This window comes from Abramis brama (genome assembly GCF_963993115.1).
Source record: "Abramis brama genome assembly, chromosome: 25".
NCBI classification, from domain to species: domain Eukaryota; kingdom Metazoa; phylum Chordata; class Actinopteri; order Cypriniformes; family Leuciscidae; genus Abramis; species Abramis brama.
Genome location: NC_139987.1, coordinates 20,604,299 through 20,630,069, shown reverse-complemented (window position 1 = coordinate 20,630,069; position 25,771 = coordinate 20,604,299). Strand labels below are relative to the sequence as shown.

At 36.0% G+C, this 25,771-nt stretch overlaps 3 protein-coding genes across 5 annotated transcripts; all 3 read right to left on the bottom strand.

The window, feature by feature from the left end:
* Window positions 1-1,803: 1,803 nt before the first annotated feature.
* LOC311076433 (collagenase 3-like) lies at window positions 1,804-8,469 on the bottom strand. 3 transcript variants are annotated; one of them, XM_084104666.1, is made up of 10 exons: window positions 5,350-5,535; window positions 5,018-5,225; window positions 4,795-4,943; window positions 3,605-3,733; window positions 3,284-3,445; window positions 3,085-3,214; window positions 2,870-2,997; window positions 2,607-2,766; window positions 2,399-2,502; window positions 1,804-2,317 (listed from the first exon to the last, which is right to left on the bottom strand). In XM_084104666.1, exons 2-10 carry the CDS (start codon window positions 5,176-5,178, stop codon window positions 2,217-2,219), a joined length of 1,224 nt encoding a protein of 407 aa, XP_083960792.1. In that variant the 5' UTR covers window positions 5,179-5,225; window positions 5,350-5,535; the 3' UTR covers window positions 1,804-2,216. The 3 variants fall into 3 exon arrangements, with proteins under 3 accessions (XP_083960792.1, XP_083960790.1, XP_083960791.1); XM_084104664.1 differs by having other exon boundaries at window positions 5,018-5,256; window positions 5,350-5,532; XM_084104665.1 differs by lacking the exon at window positions 5,350-5,535 and adding an exon at window positions 8,157-8,469 and having other exon boundaries at window positions 1,805-2,317; window positions 5,018-5,256.
* Window positions 7,957-13,710, bottom strand: LOC311076897 (collagenase 3-like; the record flags this gene model as incomplete). Its single annotated transcript, XM_084105412.1, has 10 exons — window positions 7,957-8,084; window positions 8,157-8,260; window positions 8,341-8,500; window positions 8,726-8,856; window positions 11,118-11,247; window positions 11,331-11,492; window positions 11,640-11,768; window positions 13,051-13,199; window positions 13,274-13,515; window positions 13,609-13,710. 10 exons carry the CDS (start codon window positions 13,708-13,710, stop codon window positions 7,957-7,959), a joined length of 1,437 nt encoding a protein of 478 aa, XP_083961538.1.
* Window positions 13,711-18,624: 4,914 nt separating this feature from the next.
* mmp13a (matrix metallopeptidase 13a) lies at window positions 18,625-21,836 on the bottom strand. The gene is made up of 10 exons (XM_084104663.1): window positions 21,679-21,836; window positions 21,348-21,589; window positions 21,115-21,263; window positions 20,355-20,483; window positions 20,106-20,267; window positions 19,893-20,022; window positions 19,670-19,803; window positions 19,221-19,380; window positions 19,038-19,141; window positions 18,625-18,958 (listed from the first exon to the last, which is right to left on the bottom strand). The coding sequence occupies exons 1-10, from the start codon at window positions 21,781-21,783 to the stop codon at window positions 18,858-18,860; spliced, it is 1,416 nt and encodes a 471-aa protein (XP_083960789.1). The 5' UTR covers window positions 21,784-21,836; the 3' UTR covers window positions 18,625-18,857.
* Between the last annotated feature and the right edge of the window lie 3,935 nt (window positions 21,837-25,771).

Sequence of the window (25,771 nt, the reverse complement as noted above, 5' to 3'; positions counted from 1 at the left end):
CTCTGCAGGGAAAGAAAAGTGTCCTCCAGAGTCTCTGTTTCTGTCTTTTATAAGTCTAGATCGTCTAAAAAGGGGATAATCCCGTGTTTTATCATTTCCAGTAAGCAGTGGTATTAGCGGGGGTGGGAGTGGGAAACTCTCAGAGCTTCAGGGGGTTTTAAGCTCCTGTCTAAACATGTCAGACAAAAGTTTGTATTGAGGATGACTTCACCTAAGACTCAACTGAATAGGCCGCTTTAGGAAGATTGTGGGTTTTGTATTCACTGCCTCTGCTTTTGATATCCCCCCTTCTGGTCATTTTCATCCCCGGAGGAAATTTATTTTATCCGCGTTTCTGGTTAGACGGGATGCATTTCCAATTTCTGACTGGCATTTTTGCTTCTGAGTGGAAAGGTATGATTAATATTATGTTATAACTTTAGATCTAATTAATTTATTTTAGATCTAGTTTTTTTTTATCTTCATTAACAGATTGTCTTTTCAACATTGCAAGCAGCTTAGTAAAACACTATGACTTGCAATGATGGAATGAAGATACTACTTTTTTTAAGGAGAGATGGTTGAAATGTGTTCAAAATGTTTGACAGCTTATCTTAATGCAAAGTCAGAACACTGTTGCTCTCACACACACAAAAAAAGTTCAAAAGTAAAATCACCAGAATACTATAATGTGATGTTTTGAGCAAATCAGCTCTTGTTCAGACAGTGAGAGCAACAATGTGCTGACTTTGTTTTGCATTTATATGTACTTTTTTGTCATGCACCTGGATTTGACATATTTTTTGATACGCTGGCTTTTCATGTTCCTTTGACAGCTTGTCTTAATCCCTCATTGGGCCTGTAAATTATTTTAATAAATTTATTGTCAAAAAGTTAATTGTTAAAATTTAGTTAGTTAACTCAACTTAAACCGTGTGTGTGTGTGTGTGTAGCTATACATTACACTACGTTTCTACATTGTTTAAATTTCTACATTAAAATTTCAAAAATGTGTCTTAGCAACGGAGAAAACACATTAATTAACACATTAGAAATCTGCAGGGCATTCAGTATAGCCTACAGCAGTTTCTATTCAAAGTTGCACATAAAAAAATGCGAATAAAGCAGGGTTACCATCACATGTTCAACAAAATCGTCACTTCCTGGAAAAAAATGTAAAAATATCTGTAATCAAAAAGGAAGTTGTCTACATCATAATTGACTTGCATCAGTCGAAACGAAATAAACAAGGTCGCTTTACATACGAGTTGTGTTGTGCATCGAGGGATTTGTTCAGTAATGGGTTTCCATTCATATGCTCACTTCATGTTATCGATAAAAAATGTATCTGCCTCAAGTGAACACATAAATTTTTTTTGTGCGCATTTTTAGAATGTATGCACGTTTTGGCGTTTCCATCCAGAGTTTTTATGCGATATGTCAGCCAAGACTTCTCACAGATCAGGTGAATGAATACATTTGACCAAATTCATCTCAAGAGTTGTGTCCTGCTGTGGAGAGTATTTCTGTCCCACACACTTTGATGTTAGTAATATACAAATATTTACTAGTCGTATATATATATATATATATATATATATATATATATATATATATATATATATATATATATATATATATATATAGTGATTGCAGGTAAAGTGAATGCAGATAAAGTGCTTTTTGTTAAACATGTCATTTAGATACCTAGATGTTTTTTTTTTTTTTTTTTTTTTTTTTTATTACTTTTCTTAACTTAAAGGTCCAGCTATAATATTTAAATTTGAATACAATTCTTGCTTCCAAACTGAACATGCTCACATACTCTTCTTGATTTGAATTTGGCACTTTAGTTTATTTGAAAATAACATTAAACAGATTCTGTAAATATACATTCTTTTAAAATTAGTTAACAGCTATATTAGAGTCCAATAACAAATTTGAACAACAGACAGATTCAATGAACAATGGATTATGCACATGCATTTCTTTTTTAAAAAAGTGGTATACAACGTTAAAAAAATATATGATCAATAAGTTGACAACAACATATGTTTTAACATTGCTTTAACTAATAAAAATAAGTAATACAAGATTCAACTAACTTTTTAAGTCAGTTTAATGTGATTTAACTTGAAATGACCAAGTTGACTGTACTTAAAAATTTAAAGCAGCAACTTTTTTTACAGTGTAGTTTTAAAATAAACTGCTGCATTCCATTTTTAATTAAATCTTGACTAACAGGACAGGAAGTAATTGCTCCTCAGCACACGGAGAAGCCTCTTACTGTTGGATGTGAACATATACATCTTTGTCCCGCTGTAGAGATAAATGTAACCTGGAAGAAAAAAATCATTATCTTTATGAGGTCTAATCATTGTACTTTAATGCTTGTAGAAAATTGGTTAAAAACACTTACCTTTGGACAGGTGGGCTGCTGTAATCTCTCCGGCCATCCCTGGAAATCCATCTGCCAGTCGCTTGGGATACCCTGTGTCCATTTTCTTCGTCCTCTCATCATAGCTACCCCAAAAAAGAGAAATGTAATATTCCAACAGTTTTTTTCCAATAGTTTTTTTCAGAGTAAAATCCAAGGGTTTTTGTTTATGCTTTGCCACTTGACCAACCTGTAGTACATCTTGTCAACGAAGAGAAGTGTTTTTCCTGAGTTTTTGTCGTGGACGGCAGCATTAACTTTTCTTGCGGATAATGGCAGACCAAAGCGGCTGAGAAGCTTGGGATAGCCCGGCTCAACGTTGTTTCCATTAAAAGCCCAGACTTGTCTACCTGTAAACAAAGACCAGCTATGCTAAGAGGTTTTCTGAGCATGGATACAGAGATGGTAAGTGTGATTGTGGTTTAAGCATTCCCAGATTGTTTGAGAAAATACCTTTGAAAAAAATAACTTTTCCTTGCACTGGATTTTCGTAAGCAGCATCTATATTGTCCGGAGAGTTGGGCCAGAAACTCTTGATCGGTTGCGCCACACCTCTGCTTCGAGGACTACGCCAGAAAAAGCTGTAGGAAGACACATGAAGTCATTTCATTTAAACATTTTAGGTCTATATAAAAATCCACAATTTTTTATTTGTTTTTGTGCATTACCTGTCCTTGAAGAACATTGTTTCTCCCCTAATAGTTGTAACAGCATCAAAGATCAGGTCAGGGTCACAAGCATTAGGAGCCGTTGGTAATTTTGGATCAGGTTGGATGGGGGTTCTGTCTCTGTTTGGGCCTGAAGGAAATACCACATAGTAAACAAACGACACAAACATTATAGATGTATTCTTGAAGATCTTATTACCATAGAGCGACTGAATCCCTCTGATGTCATCAGAGGGCAGAGAGAAACGACCCGGATCCTTGAAGCTGTATGTGGGAAACATCAGAGCGCCAGGAACGTTGGAATGAGAAAGACCCAGAGAGTGACCAAATTCATGGGCAGCCACCAAGAACAGGACATAACCTGCAGAGAAATTAAGTAGAACAGATTAGGTACAAGTTAAAAACACACTTAAACAAATCTAAGGGGTGCCACGGTAACAATCTACAGTAATGAAGTCATTGCACTTTTTCAATCACTAAAATCAAAGAAAAAAAAAATCTAAAAACTAGCAAAACTTACCTCTTGATGAGCGGAAGCTGAAAAACTCATCATCATCGAAATGTGCATCTCCACCAAGTCCAGATGAGGGAGCAAAAGCATGAGCCAAAATGCCTTGTGGTCCATCAAATGGGAAAGCATCGCCATGATCTGTAGGAAAGATGTTTTACATAATGTTTAATAAAGAATTTAGGTCTTCTTTTTTAATACACAATTTTTTTTATAAAAAATAGAACCTGAGCTTCAGATAAGACATACTTCAAAGAAATAGAAAGGGGTCACTTGCGCTTCAGCCTGGTTGGTGCTCTCGGAACAGGACGCAAAAATCAACAAAGGAAATCCAAGGTCTCGCTAGGACCAAGGAACAGAACCGGAGCACACAGCGTTTTAAATAACGTTAAATTATTTAAAACGCTAAAACGCCGGTTCTGTTCCTTGGTCCTAGCGAGACCTTGGGTTTCCTTTGTTTATACTTCAAAGAAATATTGATGCAATTAATAATCCTGCTGATGCATCTATCTTCATATATGGCTGTTAAATCATGAATTTTAAGCTATTTAACCATTTGAAATGACAAATTCAAGTGAATTGGGATTCTTCAGTTTGGTGTACAGTATTTAAAACAGACATATCTTCAATAAATTATTTTACAAGTGCAATTTAATGGCGCCATAGGTTGGCGCAATGTCGCACTTCACATGCTTGCGGCGTACCCGTTTTTTAGGTTCCGCCTTTACGTTATCGCTCCCGCTTCCAAGTGGTAGTGGTGCTCAATACAGAGCTAACTGACATTCAGCAACCTCTCTCGATGTAATAGGTGAAACTTGACCTAATTTAGGTTTAGGGATAGGGTTATAGGTAGGGTTATGGTGTGGCGTGACCTTCAAACTCCACACATTACATCCAGAGAGGGGTTGGATGTCAAGTTCCACCCATTGGCTTTGCAGTGAGCAGCCTCTACACACACTCAATCAAAGTCCCCTTAAGGCAAGTCATTTCTCTTGGTAGAAATGTTTTCAGTCATGCAAGTACTAACAGCTCTTATCTCTTTGAATGGGGAAACATCAAATTCTCCAAAGCTGTTCGCCAAGCAAACTTACGATTGATTGGACTAATTGGCCTGCACTAAATATCATCAATTAAAATTACTTACACTGAAGATAGATAGATGATAGATGGACATAAAAGTAAAAAGAAGGAGTAAAACTTACATTTTGTTCCAAAGGAGATCATGATGTCAGCTGTGCCTCTGTAGATACGGGTGAATCTCAGAGGAGTGACGTCTGCCCACACTTGCAGGGCTCTTTTGATGGAATCATCCACCTCTGCTACTGACATGTCAGGGGTGTAGTTCACAATCCTGAGGAAAAGGACCACAGTCGGTTTCTGCTTCTCTTTTTTCTGTGACACCAAGAGAACTGATATTATACACACCTGTATGTGAGCTTGTTGGTCTGCCATTTGGGTCTGCCTCCAAACGTAGAGTACGCAGCAACATCTGGAACTCCACAGCGGGGCTTCTTCATCACCTCCAGTGTTTCTTGGTCCAGCGTTCCAGTGACCTTGATTCCAAAAAACCTTTGCATCTCTTTCATCTTCTCAGTCAGTGGACTGGCACTTCGTTGGAAGACAGTTTTTACATCTGTTAGATTGTAAAAACTCTTCAGGTAATGCTAAAGAGAAAAAAACATGGAATTCTAGGAGGAATTGTAATGTAAGAGTAATGACCAACAAAATTATTAGTCCTATATGAAAAAAAATCATACCTCTGCAGTGGTTTCATCTTTTTCAGCCAGCTCTGTAATCGGTCCTGCGTGAATAACAAGCACCAGGCTTGCAAGAAAACCCAGCTGGCAGTGAATCCTCCTCATGCTGTGAGTTGCTTCTTCCGATCTTGAGCTTCTCTTCTGGTTGGAAGCGTCTGATGGAGGCTTATATACTCTTAAAGCTGTGAGGTGTTGAGCAATGGGGGAAATTATCAGCCACAAACTTCTGTGACTGTGAGTAACTTATTAACTGACAGACTGACAATAATTGCAAGATTTTAAAGGAGAAGTTCACTTTTAAAATGAAAATTCTGTCATCATATAATCACCCTCATGTTGTTTCAAACCTGTATGAATTTCTTTCTTCTGCTGAACAGAAAGGAAGATATTTAGAAGAATATCAGTAACCAGGCAGTTTTTGGGTCCCATTGACTTCCATAGTAGTAGTATGGAAGTCAATGGGACCCAAAAACTGCCTGGTTACTGATATTCCTCTAAATATCTTCCTTTCTGTTCAGCAGAAGAAAGAAATTCATACAGGTTTGAAACAACATGAGGGTGATTATATGATGACAGAATTTTCATTTTAAAAGTGAACTTCTCCTGAGAGAGAGAGAGAGAGAGAGAGAGAGAGAGAAATTTATTGGTAAGTCTGATGACTTATAAATACTGATGATTCGCAATAAAAACTCAAATGCAGAAGTGAAACATTTTTTCTCATTCCACTTAAATAATGCAACCTTTGTTCCTTTATCAGAATGACAGCAGCAAGAAATCTATAGACATACAAGGACATGTCAGACATGGTCTAAGAGGAAGTTCCTCATTCATCCTCCTCTTTGGTTTTGGTTCACTGCTGTGACCTCAGTCATCCAATAATAGCTGCCAGGGTAAAAATAGCTCCATTGTGTGTGTTTGTGTGTGCGTGCAGTTTATTGCTTATGGAGGATTGAAAAGCAGACACACATCCAAAAAAAAAAACTAAAACACATTGTTATTTTTAGCATTAGGGTTTTGGTTAGTGTTGGTCTGTGCTAAATGTAATTTGTACAATTTTAGTCAAAGTGAAATCCCCAGTGTGTCTATAATGCATCTTTGTGTGAGGTGTGCTTAAGGTGTTATTGAAGATATACAGGTAAAGGAACCAAACTACCATGAAAGTGGTCCATACTCGTGCAGTATATTTAAATGTATATATATTACACCTTTAGCACATTTTACACTGTTTTATTATTATTATTTGTTGAGTGTCACCATTGTTGTGTTTTGTATGTCGAGTATTGAAGTTTGTTCATCATTAGGGGATGGAAAAAAAATACTAGTGTTGCAAGATGATGTCACACCTATGATAAATCTCAGCAGCTGCTTGACTATTGTGAAGTATTCATCTACGAACAATTGACTAAATGAATTTGTAATAAGATATTGGTAAATCTTTATGCTGAAATAATGTTAATAATAGTATATGACTTAAAATCAGCCAATTAGCTAATTTTCTATTCTAGCTTGTCATTGTTTTAACAAGTGTTTTTATTTGTCACACTTCTGACTTGGCTAGAAAAGAAATTTGATTATGAACATATAAGGTCCAAGATCCCAAACAATTGGAACACTTATCAACATTATGGGGACTTCAAAACAATTTCAGTACTAAGCAATATAATTTCTTACAGGTTAAATGCATGGTTAAAGACAACTGTATAATGTAAATTTACAGTAAAACAAGAGCAGTAAATTACTGTGATGTCAGCATCATTTTGCTGTTGATTAACATAATTCGTAAGGAAATGACCCAGCATGCATTAATTCACTATAAATTTCTGACTACAATAATTTATTGTCAAATAATATTCTTTAATCCTGTAAATTACTGGCATTTATATAATATATAATATAATATAATATAATATATATATATATATATATATACACATACACATACACGCATATACATATTCCACAAAAAAGAATCAAGAAAATGTTTGTTTTGTTTTTTTACATTTTTTAATAAACATGACAAGTCAAATGTTTAAAGTCTATAGCCAGAAGCAAGTTTTTTTTTTTTTTTAAAGGCTTTGATTGTAGTTTTACATTTCTACCTAACTACTGGGCACATTTACCGTATTTTACAAACACATGGTAGTGACAAGAAACGTAGTCATCCTTTTCTCAGAAGCTCATTCACTTTATCAATCGCAAAAAGTGCTGTGATTTGCTGATCTAGCCTTTTACAAAATGGTGTATTTATTGTTGGGTGTTTAGATGGTTTGATCTGTCAGCTTTTACCAATTTTAATCATATACATTATAATACATTGGTTTTTCTCTATTATCTGAGTTAATGTTAAAAGTATTTCCCTGCCAAAAACAATTCTTGCTTCTAAAATGAACATGCTCTTCAATTTAATTAGTCACTTTAGCTTATTTGAAAATAATCAATAACCTTAAACATTTTTATATAAATACACATTCTTTTAAAAGGTTAACAAGGGTAAAATAGAAGTCCAGTGACAATTTTGACCAGCAGATTGCAGAAATACAATGAACAATTCATTAATTTGAACTGTTTCCTATGCAAATGCATTTAAGTACTGTAGTTACGCTCCATTCATTTCTTGTTTCGGGAGCGACTCGACTCACAGGACAGGAATTTATTGTTCTTCAGCACACGGAGGAGCTTCCTGCTGCTGCTGCTGAACTCATACACCTTTGTCCCACTGAAGAGATAAATGTAATCTGGAAGAAAAGAAGTCAGTGAGTCTTTTGTATTGTTACAGATCTGTAGAAAAGGAAGTTAGAAACACCTACCGTCGATCAGATGGGCTCCTGTAACTTCTCCAGTCAGTGCTGGAAATCCATCAGCCAGTCGTTTGGGATTTCCTTTGTCCATCTTCTTCAACATCTCATTATAGCTACCAAAAAAAGGGAATGTCTTATGTCTTTTCGGAGCAAATCTTAAGGGCTTTTGTTTATGATACGGCACTTGACCCACCTATAGTAATATATGTCAAAGAAGAGCAGTGTTTTTCCTGAGTTTTTGTCGTGGACGGCAGCAATAACTTTTGTCACAGATGGTGGCAGACCAAAGCTGCTGAGAGGCTTGGGATAGCCCGGCTCAACAATGCTGCCTTTAAAAGCCCAGACTTGTTTACCTATAAATAAATACAGGCCATAAGTTTGTTTTTTGTTTTTTCTGAGGATTTTACAGGGATTGTAAATTGGAAAAAAGTGCAACACTCACTCTTGAAGCAATCCAACTTAATTGAGTAAAACCGTGTGATATTTCGGCCATTGTCAAGGCCTTCATCAGACATGATTTTACAGAGATTGTAAGTGTGACTGTGGTTTCAGCATTCCCAGATTGATTGAGAAAATACCTTTGAATAGGAAAAGTATGTTTTCCACTGGGTCCTCGTAAGCAGCTTCTATGTTATCCGGGGCGTTGGGCCACAAATTACTGATTAGATGTTGCGTCACACTTCCGCTCGGAGAACTACGCCAGACAAAGCTGCACAGAGGCACATGAAGTCATTTCATTTAAGTATTTTATGTATATATATACTGTACAGTGCCCTCCACTAATATCGACACCCTTGGTAAATATGAGCAAAGGCGGCTGTGAAAATAAATCTGCATTGTTTATCCTTTTGATCTTTCATTAAAACAAATTACAAAATTCTAACCTTTCATTGAAGTAAAACAGTTGAAAGTGGGGGGAAACTTACATTATGAAATAAATGTTTTTCTCCAATGTATGTTGGCCACAATTATTGGCACCCCAAGAAATAAAAAATAAAAAAAGAGCTTTTTGGCAGCAAACCCCCAGATGGGTTTAGTGCAAACAGGGATAAAAGGTTCCCCATGCCCATGGTTAAATATACTGCTAGATCTTTAATGTTGTGGGCCTATTTTTTTGCTGGAGGCCCTGGACATCTTGTTTAGATTCATGGTATCATGGATTCTAGCAAATACCAACAGATAAAAAAATAAAACCTGACAGCATCTGCTAAAATTTTTATAATGGACCATAGATGGATCTTCCATCAAGACAACGATCCAAAACAAACATCAAAATCAACACAAAAATGTGTCACTGAGCACAAAATGAAGCTTCTGTCATGACCGTCCCAGTCCCCTGACCTGAACCCTATAGAAAATGAGTGGAGTGAACTGAAGAGAAGCGCCAACATGGATCTGGGAATCTGAAGGATCTGGAGAGATTCTATATGGAGGTATGGTCTCTGATCTCTTGTCAGGTGTTCTCCAAACTCATCCGGCATCATAAGATAAGACTCATAGCTGCTATGATCATGGCAAAATGATGTTGCAATAATTGGCTGGCAATAATTGTGGTAAACGTGAACTAGAGAAAAACATTTATTTCATAATGTGAGTTTCCCCCTGTTAATTGTATTAATTTTTTTTTATAAAAGATCAAAAGGATAAACAATGCAGATATATTTATATACACTCACCTAAAGGATTATTAGGAACACCATACTAATACTGTGTTTGACCCCCTTTCGCCTTAATTCTACGTGGCATTGATTCAAGGTGCTGAAAGCATTCTTTAGAAATGTTGGCCCATATTGATAGGATAGCATCTTGCAGTTGATGGAGATTTGTGGGATGCACATCCAGGGCACGAAGCTCCCGTTCCACCACATCCCAAAGATGCTTTATTGGGTTGAGATCTGGTGACTGTGGGGGCCATTTTAGTACAGTGAACTCATTGTCATGTTCAAGAAACCAATTTGAAATGATTCGAGCTTTGTGACATGGTGCATTATCCTGCTGGAAGTAGCCATCAGAATCAGTACATGGTGGTCATAAAGGGATGGACATGGTCAGAAACAATGCTCAGGTAGGCCGTGGCATTTAAACGATGCCCAATTGGCACTAAGGGGCCTAAAGTGTGCCAAGAAAACATCCCCCACACCATTACACCACCACCACCAGCCTGTACAGTGGTAACAAGGCATGATGGATCCATGTTCTCATTCTGTTTACGCCAAATTCTGACTCTACCTTCTGAATGTCTCAACAGAAATCGAGACTCATCAGACCAGGCAACATTTTTCCAGTCTTCAACTGTCCAATTTTGGTGAGCTCGTGCAAATTGTAGCCTCTTTTTCCTATTTGTAGTGGAGATGAGTGGTACCCGGTGGGGTCTTCTGCTGTTGTAGCCCATCCGCCTCAAGGTTGTGCCTGTTGTGGCTTCACAAATGCTTTGCTGCATACCTCGGTTGTAACGAGTGGTTATTTCAGTCAAAGTTGCTCTTCTATCAACTTGAATCAGTCGGCCCATTCTCCTCTGACCTCTAGCATTAACAAGGCATTTTCGCCCACAGGACTGCCGCATACTGGATGTTTTTCCCTTTTCACACCATTCTTTGTAAACCCTAGAAATGGTTGTGCGTGAAAATCCCAGTAATTGAGCAGATTGTGAAATACTCAGACCGGCCCGTCTGGCACCAACAACCATGCCACGCTCAAAATTGCTTAAATCACCTTTCTTTCCCATTCTGACATTCAGTTTGGAGTTCAGGAGATTGTCTTTACCAGGACCACACCCCTAAATGCATTGAAGCAACTGCCATGTGATTGGTTGATTAGATAATTGCATTAATGAGAAATTGAACAGGTGTTCCTAATAATCCTTTAGGTGAGTGTATATATCATAGCCGCCTTTGCTCATATTTACCAAGGGTGCCAATATTAGTGGAGGGCACTGTATAAACACAATTTTTATTTGTTTTTATATATTACCTGTCCTTGAAGAACATTGTTTCTCCCCTAAAAGTTGTAACAGCATCAAAGATCAGGTCAGGGTCACAAGCATTAGGAGCCATTGGTAATTTTGGATCAGGTTGGATGGGGGTTCCGTCTCTGTTTGGGCCTGAAGGAAATACCACATAGTAAACAAACGACTGAATATGTTTGACACAAACATTATAGATGTACTCTTGAAGATCTTATTACCATAGAGTGACTGAATCCCTATGATGTCATCAGAGGGCAGAGAGAAACGACCCGGATCCTTGAAGCTGTATGTGGGAAACATCAGAGCGCCAGGAACGTTGGAATGTGCAAGACCCAGAGAGTGACCAAATTCATGGGCAGCCACCAAGAACAGAACATAACCTGCAGAGAAATTAAGTAGAACAGATTAGGTACAAGTTAAAAACACATTTAAACAAATCTAAGGGGTTTCAAGGTAATGAAGTCATTGCACTTTTTCAATCACTAAAATCAAAAAAAAAAAAGAATCTAAAAATTAGCAAAACTTACCTCTTGATGAGCGGAAGCTGAAAAACTCATCATCATCGAAATGTGCATCTCCACCAAGTCCAGATGAGGGAGCGAAAGCATGAGCCAAAACGCCTTGTGGTCCATCAAATGACAAAGTATCACCATGATCTGTAGGAAAGAGTTTGGCTTTAAATTGAATTTTTAATATAATTAGATTTAAGAAATCAAAGGAACCTGGGCTTTATTTTGAAAGACATTTCGTTTGCAATTAACGATTCATTCGTTTTCTTATGACTTTTAAATCTTGAATCGTTTATGTTGGCCAATAATCGATCACGTTTTTTTTGTTTCGTATTTGTTTCATTGAAACATTTTCCAGATTTCCTAAATAAAAATACCTTAATTAAATGGAAACTTCACCATTATTTAGTCTAAGATAAAACTGTGCTATTATGGGTATCAATGGTGAGCATGAAAGTATGATTTTGGTTTTCTATATTTGCATACATGGCCTTCAGGTAAAATAAAAGGCAATCATGTTATATTAGTTTTGATATTGTTACTTTTGTTGCAATAAACAGTCCAAGATAGTTTGTCTAGTTTATACCTTATGGCAAATAAGTACAGAATTATATAAACTGAATTGTCCATAGAATAGAATTGAACTGTTCTGAATTTGCAAAATTCTCTTTTGAATTTAATCAGAAACCCAGTGAATTGAACTGCCCAAAGATCCACAGCCCTAGTGCTACATCCACACTTATGGAAATAAATACAACACAAATATTTGTTATCACAACTTTTTTTATCCTATTAATAATTATTAATAAGTAATATTAATTAGATAAGATAATTAACGTGGTTCAGATAATTCAGATATTCGTGGTTCATATTTTGTGTTTCAGTTGAATAAACCAATCTCCTACATTGTATTAACTAAATTATTTTATTTCAATTAACTAAAAAATGTAATGTGACCAGGTAACTTACTTTTTTTAAGTTAAACCAACAATCATTTTTACAGTGCACCAGCTGGAGTGCCCTTGATTTCCACCAGAGGGCACTCTTTCTGTCTTTGTTATCTTACCATGGACTACTTTTGACCTTAAGCCTGTTTATACCCTCAATAAAGCTGCATTTGGATCTTCAACCTAAAGTCTCAGAACAGTTCATGACAACTTGCTGCCATAATTATTTTATTGATCATTGTTCATATAATGTTAATATAATATACTGTTGTTTTAATAAACAAAGTTTCATATATTAGTATTCCAACAGTAAGTTAGAATCCTCAAGTTATTCATAAAATATCACCAAGTTTAATAGAATTCATCAAAATGAGAATCACATGGTTAATAAACAAAATATAAACATACATAAATGGATAGAGGAAACTGTTCATCTTCATTTATTCCATTATTTTTAGGCGTGTTTGCTAAAAAAAACTGACCTCCAACAACAAAGGAGATCATGATGTCAGCTGTGCCTCTGTTGATACGCGTGAATCTCAGAGGAGTGACGTCTGCCCACAATTGCAGGGCTCTTTTGATGGAATCATCCACCTCTGCTTCTGACATGTCAGGGGTGTAGTTCACAATCCTGAGGAAAAGGACCACAGTTGGTTTCTGCTTCTCTTTTTTCTGTGACACCAAGAGAACTGATATTATACACACCTGTATGTGAGCTTGTTGGTCTGCCATTTGGGACTGCCTCCAAAAGTAGAGTACGCAGAAACATCTGGAACTCCACAGCGGGGCTTCTTCATCACCTCCAGTGTTTCTTTGGTCAACGTTCCAGTGACCTTAAGCCTAAAAAACTTCTGCATCTCTTTCAATTTCTCAGACAGTAGATGCAGCTTTGAGCCAGAAAGATTAGGACGATTATATTCCAGGTTGTAGAAGCTCTTCAGGTACTTCTAAAGAATACAAAAACAGAATCATTATATATATATATATATGTATATATACACACACACACACACACACACACACACATATAAACCCCAAACCTCTGCAATTTCATAATCATCAACGGGCTGTGCTCTCGGTCCTGCGTGAATAACAAGCACCAGACTGGCAAGAAAACCCAGCTGGCAGTGAATCCTCCTCATGTTGTGAGTTGCTTCTTACAATCTTGAGCTTCTCTTCTGATTGGAAGCGTCTGATGGAGGCTTATATACTCTTAAAGCTGTGAGGTGTCGAGCAACGGGTCAAATTATCAGCCACAAACTTCTGTGAGTAACCCATCAAACTGACAGACTGACAATAATAACAGGATTTTCAACTTTCCTGACACAGCCTTTTCCTCCTCGCCCAGATATTTGTATTATTTCTTTTCCTCATGGCTTTATTTAACTGCAACATTTCTAAGCATTTCTATGTTTTATAAACAAAAACAAGGGCAACATGGTAATAACATTTGGTTACATTTATTTTTTTAGTAAAAAAGCTTTACTGGACTGCTATTCAACTTAAATTAACTAAATAATATCAATACATTAACAATTTGTTTGTACTAATTGCAATTTGCTTCATATCAGAACAAAATAAATCAATTAGAAATCCCCAATTTTGAGAAGTAAGCTTGGCATGTATGTGAAAAGAGAGAGCTATGTGAAAGATCTGCAGGTAATGGCAATCATTGTCACTCTTTATTGTCAGACGAATGAGTAACATTTTATAATGAATACACAAATAATAACTGTGGCTTTCTACCAATAATGCATAAGTACCATAATACTATAATGAAAGTGGTCTATATGACTTTTGCAGAATATTTCAATTCTTATGAAGACTTATGATAGTTCTGTGTTGGGAACAGACTTACATTTATGCCAATCACTAAAAAAGCGGGACACCAACTGTGAAGAATTGCAGAAACATGGCTTCAGAAGTTAACTTAACACTTTCCCTGACAGGTATAGTTCAGCCAAAAAGAAAAAATCTGTCATTATTTACTCACCCTCAAGTTGTTCCAAACATGTATGAATTTCTTTCATATGTTGAGCACAAAAGAAGATATTTTCAAGAGTGCTGGTAACCAAACAGTTAACAGTAGCCATTTACTGCCATAGTATTTCTTTTCATACTATGGAACAGAGTTTAAATTTTTGGCTGAACAATCCAAATAACAGGTCTGTATCACTTTTACATTTTATACACAATGGGTCTATGGTGGGAGCATGTGAAGACTCTTTTTTTAAATCATTATTTAACCCTTATGGGCAACCAAACAGTTGATGGGCCCCATTGAATTCCATATTATGGGGTAAAAATACCATGGAAGTCAATGGGGCCAATGTTTGGTTACAGACATTCTTCACAATATCTTTTTTTTGTGTTCAGCAGAAGAAATAAATTCATACAGGTTTAGAACAACTTGAGGGTGAGTAAATGATGACAGAATTTTCATATTTGGGTGGACTTTCCCTTTAAGAATGAATTCTTATTTACAAAAACAGCCTGGCAGGAGAATAAAAATCTCTTGGAAAGTTATGGGTGGTGGAAAAAGAACATGGAATAGGTGGAGGCTCAAATGAGTCAGTAAAACACCAAAGTGGAGATTCTGGATTTGAGTGACATAGAAATATGAAGAATGTTGCAGGAAACCATATAAATTCCTGGGGGGGTTATGGGGGGTGCTGGATGGCAGAGGCAGGCTAAATACACATTAATTGCGACATATATTAACATAAATAAATACATAATTTTCAATACAAAATGTTCAATAAAAATCTTTTTTATTTCTTTTTATCGATTGCGTAAATGAACACACTTTTTTTCTGATTAATCACAATTAATCGCCATTTAAACAACTTACGTTTTTAATATATTTTGTAATGTAATAATTTCACAGTTAATCTCCAAATGTAGAAACAACATAAAGACGGTAGCCTATATTTAATTTTTTTGTCTAACAGGTAGGAGATATACAAAAATTTAATAAAGTTATCAAACAGTTTGCACTGCATAAATTTTAAATTATATATAGATTAATCCTTATTAAAGTTGCAAACGTTCTTTAGTGAAGACTGCGAGTGATTTTCTCTGTTACGTTTGTTTTTTTGATTAACTTTACTGACAGAAAGCTTTATTGGCCGCTGTCCCTTTAAAACCAGCTGCTGCTGACAGACGCGGATCTCACACGCATCTCATTCTCTCACAACTCTTTGCCTTCATTTAAGACTTTATTTAACTAATTTAAGACTTGTCAAAACGAGTGTTAGTGTTCGGTCAACATCCAGCCGAAAGAGAACTCGATCAATTTGTCTTGGCTTGAATGGTTTAAAATCATTTGTATGAATAAAAGCGCATCATATAATGTAACACCAGCCAAAGGATGACAGAAAAACGGATGCTGCGTTAATTTCGTTAAATATATACCACTGAGTCTTCTCCTGCCATTTCTACCAGTGATGCTTGTTCAACTTCCCACGTCCTACCGCAGATATCAACAGCGCAACAGGGTTGTAGGTTGCCAGGTTGAGCTCACAAATAGGTTGAAATTTGTATGATGTGTTGATTGTGTGAGTAGGGTGCGTTTCATACAAGATCTGGCAACTGGACAACCTTTGAATAATATATTAATGTGATTATTTATATAACGAGGTTTGGGCCATACAAATTACGGGAGTTTCACGGAAGAAATAACAAAACGGGAGGGGGGAGGGAGATGGGTGTGAAATACGGGAGACTCCCGGGGAAAACGGGAGTGTTGACAGGTATGAGACATAATAAAAAATAGTCTGGTCCTTAACAGGTTTTAAAATTAGGTAAATACAGCCAGATGAACAACAACCCATGACATATTACACCGTGTCATTATTTATTTAACAAAAACTAGGCCAAAAGAGAAAAGCCATGGGTGACAAACTAAGTACACCCTAATTGCTTCCATAGGAATTAAGAGGAAAAGGAGCAGTCAGGCGCAGCTAATCAAATACATTTGATTAATTGATCATTAGCAAACATGACCAACTCTTTAAAAGCAGAAGTTTTGGCAGTTTGTTGGTCTGGAGCCTTTAGGTGTGCGTTAAAACAATGCCAAGGAGGAAAGACATCAGCGATAATATTAGAGAAGCAATAGTTGCTGCCATCAATCTGGTAAGAGCTATAAGGCCATTTCCAAACAATTTGAAGTCCATTATTCTACAGTAAGGAAGATTATTCACAACTGGAAAACATTTAAGACAGTTTCCAATCTTCCCAGGAGTGGACATCCCAGCAAATTCACCCCAAGGTCAAACTGCGTAATGCTCAGAGAAATAACAAAACACCCAATAATTACACCTCAGACTCTACAGGACTCAGTTAACATGTTGAATGTTTAAGTTCATGGCAGTACAATCTGAAAAAGACCAGACAAGTATGGCATGCTTGGAAGGGTTCTCTCTAAAAAGAACATGGCACCCCAGCTTAGGTTTGCAAAGTTGCATCTGAACAAACCACAAAACCTCTGGAACAATGTCTTTGGACAGACGAGACCAAAGTAGAGATGTTTGGCCGTAATACACAGCGCCAAGTTATGCGAAAAACGCAGCATATCAGCACAAACACATCATTCTGATGGAGGATTGATGATTTTTGGCTTGTTTTGCAGCCACAGGACCTGGGCACCATGCAGTCATTGAGTCGACCATGAACTCATCTGTAAACCAAAGTATTCTAGAATTAAATGTCAGGCCATCTGTCTAACAACTAAAGCTTGACCGAAATTGGGTCATCAACTGTTTGGTAACCACCATTCTTCAAAATATCTTCTTTTGTGTTCAACAGAAGAAAGAAACTCATACAGGTTTGGAACAACTTGAGGGTGAGTAAATTTTCTGTTTTGGGTGAACTATCCCTTTTAAGAGAACTGTGCATAAACAATTGCCTGCAAACCTCAATGAACTGAAGCAACGCTGTAAAGAATAGCGGGACGCAGTTCCTCCAGAACAATGCGAGAGACTGGTACTGTCATACAGAAAACGATTCCTTCAACTTATTGATGCTAAAAGTGTCTCTACAAGCAATTGAATCATAGGGTGTTAGTTTGTCACCCATGGCATTTCCATTTTAGCCTAGCTAAATAATGACATGTGTAAAATATCATGTGTTGTTAATCTGAGGTTGTATTTACCTAATTTTTAAGACCTGCTAACAACCCATTTTTATTATGTTCTGATATGTAAAATCATAAAATTCTAAAGGCTGTCCTTTCTTTTTCACATGACTGTATATATGTTTGTGTGTAAAACATCATTACAAATATTTTGGTGAAAGTTTTATATTAGATGTTATACAGTGCTATGCATAAGTTTAGACACCCATGCTAAAGTTGACTAAAAAGAGGAATAAAAAATCATCTTTTGGAAATTGAACTTAATGTCTTAATTAAAAATATTATGAAAAATCCAACCTTTAAGGACACCAATTTTCTTTGTGAATGAATAATGTATCGTAAATAAATAAATGTTCTTCCTTAAAATACAGGGTGCATAAGTGTGTACACCCCTATGTTAAATTCCCATAGAGGCAGGCAGATTTTTATTTTTCCAATTACTTCATGGATCCAGGATACTATGCATCCTGATAAAGTTCCCTTGGCTTTTGGAATTAAAATAGCCCCACATCATCACATAGCCTTCAACATATCTAGAGATTGGCATGGTTTTATTTCAGTTAGCCTAATAGCTGGTTTGATTTGCGTTGAGAGATGATCTTATGGAAAGTACTCCATGCCAATCTCTAGGTGTCTATGCATAGCACTGTAATTAGATGTTATATCTACGTATTTAAGAGATGAAAATCAGCTGATTTAGATATGTTTTGTCATTTAACATCTATTAAGATGATCACAAATCAAATAAAAAAAAATGTTTAAACCAAATTTTGTTTGTTCCGTCATTTCCGTAAATTTTCACACTGTAGATCATTTTTAATTAGATAACCGATCCTGTGTTTCAGTCTCCCATACTTTACACTCCCACATTTGATGTCAGGCAAGATTAATAAACAGGCAGATATTAATAAATAAAACAAGATTTGAAATGAAACTGCTCAAATCTTTATTTTGAAATTGCAAAACACAAGATTAACTTGTTGGACATACACTCTTTTAAGCAATACTAGACAAATATTATATATATAAATATATATATATATATATAAATATTTTTCTCTAGTAAATTATTTAGTAAAATGTTAAAAGTGAATAATTTACTTTTAATACTGATGGTTCAGATTTCCCTTTGAAGAAAAACTCAACATTAACCGATTAACATGGCAGGAAATAATTGTTGTTCAGAACACGGAACAGCTTGTTGTTGTAGGAGCCAAACTCGAGCATCTTTGATCCGCTGAAGAGATAGTTGAACCCTAAAAATGACCATGAAAGACAGAGTTAGATGGGATTTTATTTGAGATTTCCTCTTGTTACATTTTGTAAAGCCCTTACCTTTGTTCTGGAAGGCTGCGGTCACCTTCCCTGTCATTCCAGGGAAAACAACTTCCACCGGTTTAGGATAACCTTTCTCCATTTTGCGTGTTTCCTCATCATAACTGCACAAAATAAATTCTCGTTACTTGAAGATTCTTGAAAAAGACGAGCAGACTAACTCGATCAGACTGATTTACTGACCTATAAACCTGGCTGCCAACGAAAAACTGGATTTTGTAGCTGGTCTCATCGTAGAGGACTGCGTCGATTTTCGTCACTTTTTTGGGCAATTTGAACATGCTGAGACTCTTGGGATATCCCTGTGCCAAATCATAGCCATAGAGAGCCCAGACCTTCTCACCTGAGGTGTGACAACATTTTTAAATTATATTTCATTTCTCATATGACATCTTCATTCTAAAAAATAAAGGTTCTTTATTGGCATCTATAGTTTCATGAAGAACTCTCAAGAAACCTTTCCAATAGACAAAAGGTTCTTTATAGTGGTTCTATTATAGTAGTTCTTTAGATTTAGTGAAAAGTTCTTTGGGGAATCCAAAATTATTCTTCTATGGCATTGCTGTGAAAAGCCCCATTTGGAATCTTTATTTTTAAGAGTGTTTCGGTTTTTTATATTCATTTGGTTTTACCTTTGATAAGGAAGACTTTGTCCTGCAATGAACTCTCAAATGCTGCATCGATATGTTCTGGGATCTCAGGCCAGAAGCTTTTAATGAGATGTAGTTCAGCGGTTGTGCTCAGGGAATAGCTGCGCCAGAAGAAGCTGTGAATAAAGCCAGACACCAGCAGGTCAGATCCGGCTCGTCAAAAGTATCATAAGCTCAGAAAGAAAGCATTTCTGTCTCCGTTTACCTGCCCTTGAAGAAGATAATCTCTCCACGGAACATGGTGACAGCATCCAGGACCAGTTTGGGATCGCATGCGTTTGGGGTAATTCCTGGTGTGGGATTTGGACCATCAGTGTTGATATCAGGGTTTGGGCCTGTTCAATAAAAATGTCAAATCATTAGATACGTCACTTTCAGGGTCTTTTCATCACCAGTATATGTATTTGTAATATCTTACCATAAAGAAACTGGATTCCATTGACATCGTCTTGAGGGAGGGAGAAGGTATCCATGTCTCTGAAAACGTAGGTGGGATACATCAGTGCACCCGGATCCTGGGAATGTTCAAGCCCTAGAGAGTGTCCGAACTCATGGGCAGCAACCAGGAACAAATTGTAGCCTGAGAGATAAGTGGGAATGTGAATACAGTTGGTCTTTATTTTGTGTATTGGCAAAAAACTGGAGACTTTTCCAAATGAAGCCTAACCTTCAGGAGATCTGAACATGAACGTCTCGTCATCGTCAAAATGGGCATCACCACCGATGCCCTCGAATGGAGGGAAGGCGTGAGCCAGAAAACCATTCGGTCCATCAAAGGGGTAACCATCCCGATGATCTGGAAAGAAGAGGAGATTTGTTTAAAAACCGAGCTTAAAAATGAATGTAAAAAAGAAAACATTTATTTTGAGCAGCTGATAAAACATATTAAATGTATATATGATATATACACATAAATAAATATTGTATGATATATATATATATATATAACTGAAATAAAAAATATATACAATTATTGTTCATTATTGTCACATTTCCTTATTTTACTTATGTTTCAGTATAAAAAATATGTAAAATATCTATACTGCAAAAACTGTTTTTAAGTATGGTATTTTTATATAATTTTAAATTTACTTTAAATATAATTTAAATATAAATCTAAATTTACTAATTAACTTTTTCACTTGCTTTTTAACTTTTATATTTAAAAGAAGTGAACAAACCATGCAATTAGACAAAATCTTTGAAAACAAGTCTTAATATAGTGTAAAATAGTAAATGAATCTTGCTTCAAGGATTTTTAGATATTTTAACTGGAAAATAAGACAAAAATACTCAGTGGTAAAGTCTTACAAATACATACTATAACTCTATCATTTTTCAAAGTAACAGAAAATAAGAGATTTCAGATAAGTGACAGTAAAATGTGTATACAAATTATTTTAGGCGTGTTTGCTAAAAAAACTGACCTCCAACAACAAAGGAGATCATGATGTCAGCTGTGCCGCTGTAGATACGGGTGAATCTCAGAGGAGTGACGTCGGCCCACAATTGTAGGGCTCTTTTGATGGAATCATCCACCTCTGCTACTGACATGTCAGGGGTGTAGTTCTCAATCCTGTGGGAAAAATGACAGCAAAATAAATGTTACAAGTCCTTTTTAAACGGGCTTGTCTTAAACAAGTCTGTTGGCAGGTCTTACCTGTAGGTCAGATCATGTTTTTTCCACTTGTAGTCCCCTGCAAAAGTGGAGTATGCCGCAACATCTGGAACCCCGCAGCGTGGCTTCTTCATCACTTTTATCGTCTCTTCATCCAGCTTCCCTGTTACTGAGAGTTTAAAAAACTTCTGCATCTCTTTCAACCTCAGACTCATGGCACTGGAGCGTCTTTCAATACCAGAAGAGGTCTGCTTTGGCAGGCCATACAATCTAGTCAGGTAATCCTGAAAAAAAAAACAATTAAAGTTAGTTTGCACACTGTATCAAATAGATAAGCTAAGCTAGTTAACAGTACTTTTAGTGTGCAAATTACCTCAGCAATACTCGCTCTGTTTTCATCAGCAGGTGGAGCTATTGGGTTGGTGGAACCAGAAACCACCAAAGCGATGAGAACACACAGCTTGAAGTAGCTCTTCATTTTGCTTCTTCTTCAAGAAACTGAGGCGATCTGTGTTTTTCTCCCCTCTTAAATACACAACAGACGGACTGATTGTGCAATATGAGATTGAGTCACATGTCGCACCTTCCACCACAGGAAAGGAAATCAGAAAGGAAATCATACCCCCAAACACAGGCATTTTTTGTAATACATCTTCCTTAACACTGAAATCATTTAGACTATAAAGAAAATATTTCAATGCCTTTAATTAAATCTCATTGTGTCATTTCTATAAAAAACATTTATACTAAGAGTAGTCGACTCTTGAACAACCCAGGGACCCCTGATATATTACTGCATTTTGCAGCTGATAATAAAAATAATATGTGTAATATGCGAGCCAATAATAATAATAATCACATTTTCTTATGTTTAAGTTTTAAAAAAATATAAAAATGCTAGATAAATAAAAAAAAATTGCCAGAAACACTGTATAACTTTTAATAATGGCATTAATAATCATTGTGCAATTTTATTTGTGATTTATATGTTTTACATGGTTTTATTTTATTATTTCACACTCTATGGAAGCAACTATATCTAATATTGATATATGAGGTTATTTGAATTTGAATTTATTACTTGTAATGTATTTTTTTAAAGAAATTTATGGTGTTTATGAAATGTTTTATGTAACAATTCACACCCCCTGCCTGGACTCCAAATCTACCCTGGATATACAATATTGATTTGCAAAGTCTATACAAAGTATTATCTTCATTAATTCTAAGAATTTGCAATTTCATAAAACTTACAGAGAAACTAAAAAAAAAGTCTGTAAATACATTTTGACACGATTGTGTAGCAATGGTTGTGAGGAGTCTTACAAAAACGTTCTATAACTCTTGCATAGTAACTGCAACTGCAATAACCGTGGTTTTTGTGGTAAGAACATAAGAACATAGTAAGCACAGATAAAACTGTGTGGCTCCTCATTACCACGGTTAGATCAATGTATTTGTGCTTTCTATAAAATAAACAGTACAATTTGTGATCTGATATATTTAGAAACTATAATTGCCATATTTGTATCTTTAACTTTATTTAGGATTAATAAAAATGTTCAAAGTGAAAAAAATATATATATTACTTCAGTTAAGTGACAAGTAAAATTTGCACACAACATTGATTCTCACTAATTTACCATACATTAACAATAGGTCCATTATTTTTTTTAGGCGTGTATGTTACAAAAATCAAAAATTTTAGGGGAAGCCCAAATGCGCTCAAAACATCCTCTTTTTCCTTTAGTGTTGTAATGAGATGTGTGACATGAGCAGATGTGTTATTATGACAGCTCTGTCTTAGTCATTTGTGAAGTGGGCCAGATTAGACTGGTTTGAAACTATTTCTTGACACTGTTTCTACCTATTAAGGCAACACTAAATGTATAATGGGCTTATTTTATATAAAGATTATCATTGGTGATCTGAGTACCTTCTTCAGTTCGTTATGGTGAAATATCAATATGTATGTTTTTCTAGGCACATGCTTAAAAATAAATGGTTCATTTTTTGTGTCTGAATCGAACTTTCCAAAAACGATACAGTGTTGTCTTTCTTTAATTAGTTCTTTAAACTTCTTCTAACTAATGCTTTAAAATACAGTCCATTAGAACCAAAAAAGTTCTAAACTGCCTTATGCAGTTTTGTTCATCAAGCTAATTTATTATTTTAGTTTAATTTTAGTACATTAGCATATTTTTTATCATTTATCACATTTATTACTGCGCTCTCTTTGCAGATTCATCATGTACTAAAACTAAGTAAGGAATAATTGACGACAGGCCGTTGAATTATTAGAAAAATAATGCACACCCGAGGTGGTAATGCGGTCACGACGCGAAGCGGAGTGGCCGTTACACCTCGGTGTGCATTATTTTTCTAATAATTCAACGGCCTGTCGTCAATTATTCCTTACTTAGTTTTAGTACATGATGAATCTGCAAAGAGAGCGCAGTAATAAATGTGATAAATGATAAAAATTTATCACATTTAGCCTCCGTTGCTAATTCCAAAACGTCATTTTAGAGTTAGTAACGGAGGTTTGAGCCACTGATAGCAGACTAATGCTGGGGACACACGACAAGCTGACACATTCTCTGACTGTTTTCATCGCAGCAGATTTTAAACACCGACTTTGAACACAGACTGAATGCGCTGAACACGCGTTTGGGCATGATCAGTCATAAGTATCAAATAACATTCATAACCGGCCTTAAAGTGTGTCCCCGGCTTTATGCAGTTATTAATGCAGTTATTAGAGAGAGATGTTGCAATAATGAGACAGAAAAGCATGTGCGTCAATATTATTATTTATTTATTTATTTATTCAATTCGTTTTAATTCATTCGTTCATTCTTTTTTTCTATTATTTACAGATGACAGTAGACTAGCCAAATAAATGAAACACAAAGCCCTTTTAACAAGTAGGCCTATCAATAATTATTTATTTGTTATATTATCTGCAATAAAAATCCGTGCTTCAGGACTATCCATTTATTTAGCCTATATTCAGTTTAATTTTTTTATTGATTATAGATGGGACTATATACTTTATTTATTAAAATTAAACTGCATGTTTCCATTGATTGTGAAGTTAGACATTATTGAAAATTGCAGATCAAGCGCATGGGGCTAAATGCTTTTTCTTGTTATGTATTTCCGTTATTACAGTTGACTTACGCGAAGTGATATGGAACTGTAATGCGGTCAAGACCTGCCTGGAACTACTTTAGCTGTGCGTTTCCCTGAAAATAATGCACACCTTAGAACGTTCGTCAACCAATCATATTCAAGCATTCAACGGCCCTGTAGTATAAGCTAAATTAATTAACTAGATTTATGTACAAAACTACATCAATAAGTTTAGAATGTTTTTGGTTCTAATGGACTAAAGGGGACATATCATGCCAAATGCACTTTTTTAGCCCTTAAATGTATTTTGTTGTATATTTGGAGTGTTTAGAAGTACAGAAAATATTAAATTATTCTCTTCAGGTGCTTCGTTGATATCTTTATATTCTGTTTTGGTCATATTTTTCAACCTGTTCCGATTTTTCTGTTATCTATGACGTTTTTTGAACTATTACGTCACAGTATTTGCAGCGGAACTGCCAAATAAGGACATTGACTTCCGGCCCACCACTTCGAGCAATCCGCCATTTTTATTTCTCGCTGCAATTTTGTAGTCCAAGCTAATGGATGCAGAAGTTACGAGAGGGTAAGTTAAAATGTTCGGTTGTTGGATGTAGTAACCCACACGCTTCATTACACCGTTTAATGTAGATGAACTGTCGCGCTTGTTACAGGACGCATGTTTAACTGAAAGAACGAGCAGAGAGAGAGACCCGGTCGCGCGTGCGCACTCTCTCTCTTCAGAGCCAGGCGAAAGTGTAAACAAGACATCACCGTCTCCAAACTAGAAGCTGTCTTGCTCTCTCTCCCTCGCACATATTAATCAAAATAAATCGACACGGTGGTAAAAGGTCGGAAGACCAAAGTTTCATGTGTAAATACAGTAACACACCATTGCGATACATCCATATGAAGTTGTTCTACAGGTTCGTCGTCTTCATTTTCATCTCGCTCCGGCTCCGACTCTGGCTCGAACATGTAAGGCTGGCTGGACAAGTCTTCCGTTGTTGACATTTTGTTAATAACGTGTGAATAAAAAGTTTCTGTGCCGCTAGATAATCGTATCTCTGCTATCAAACTACAAAAATGGCCGAACGGGGTGGAGTTGAACCGAGTGTGGGCGGAGTATGAAGTGTCTCAATTGTATTTAAAGAGACCGCACCAAAACGATTTGCTCTCAGACGCACATCAGAAAAGGGGTAGAAAAGGGGCCTGTGGAGCTATAATAATGAGGAATTCAAACCCAAGCATTGCAGTTCCGCTTTATATAGACTACAAATGTATGATTTATATGTAAAAAGGAACAATTTAAAAGCATGATATGTCTCCTT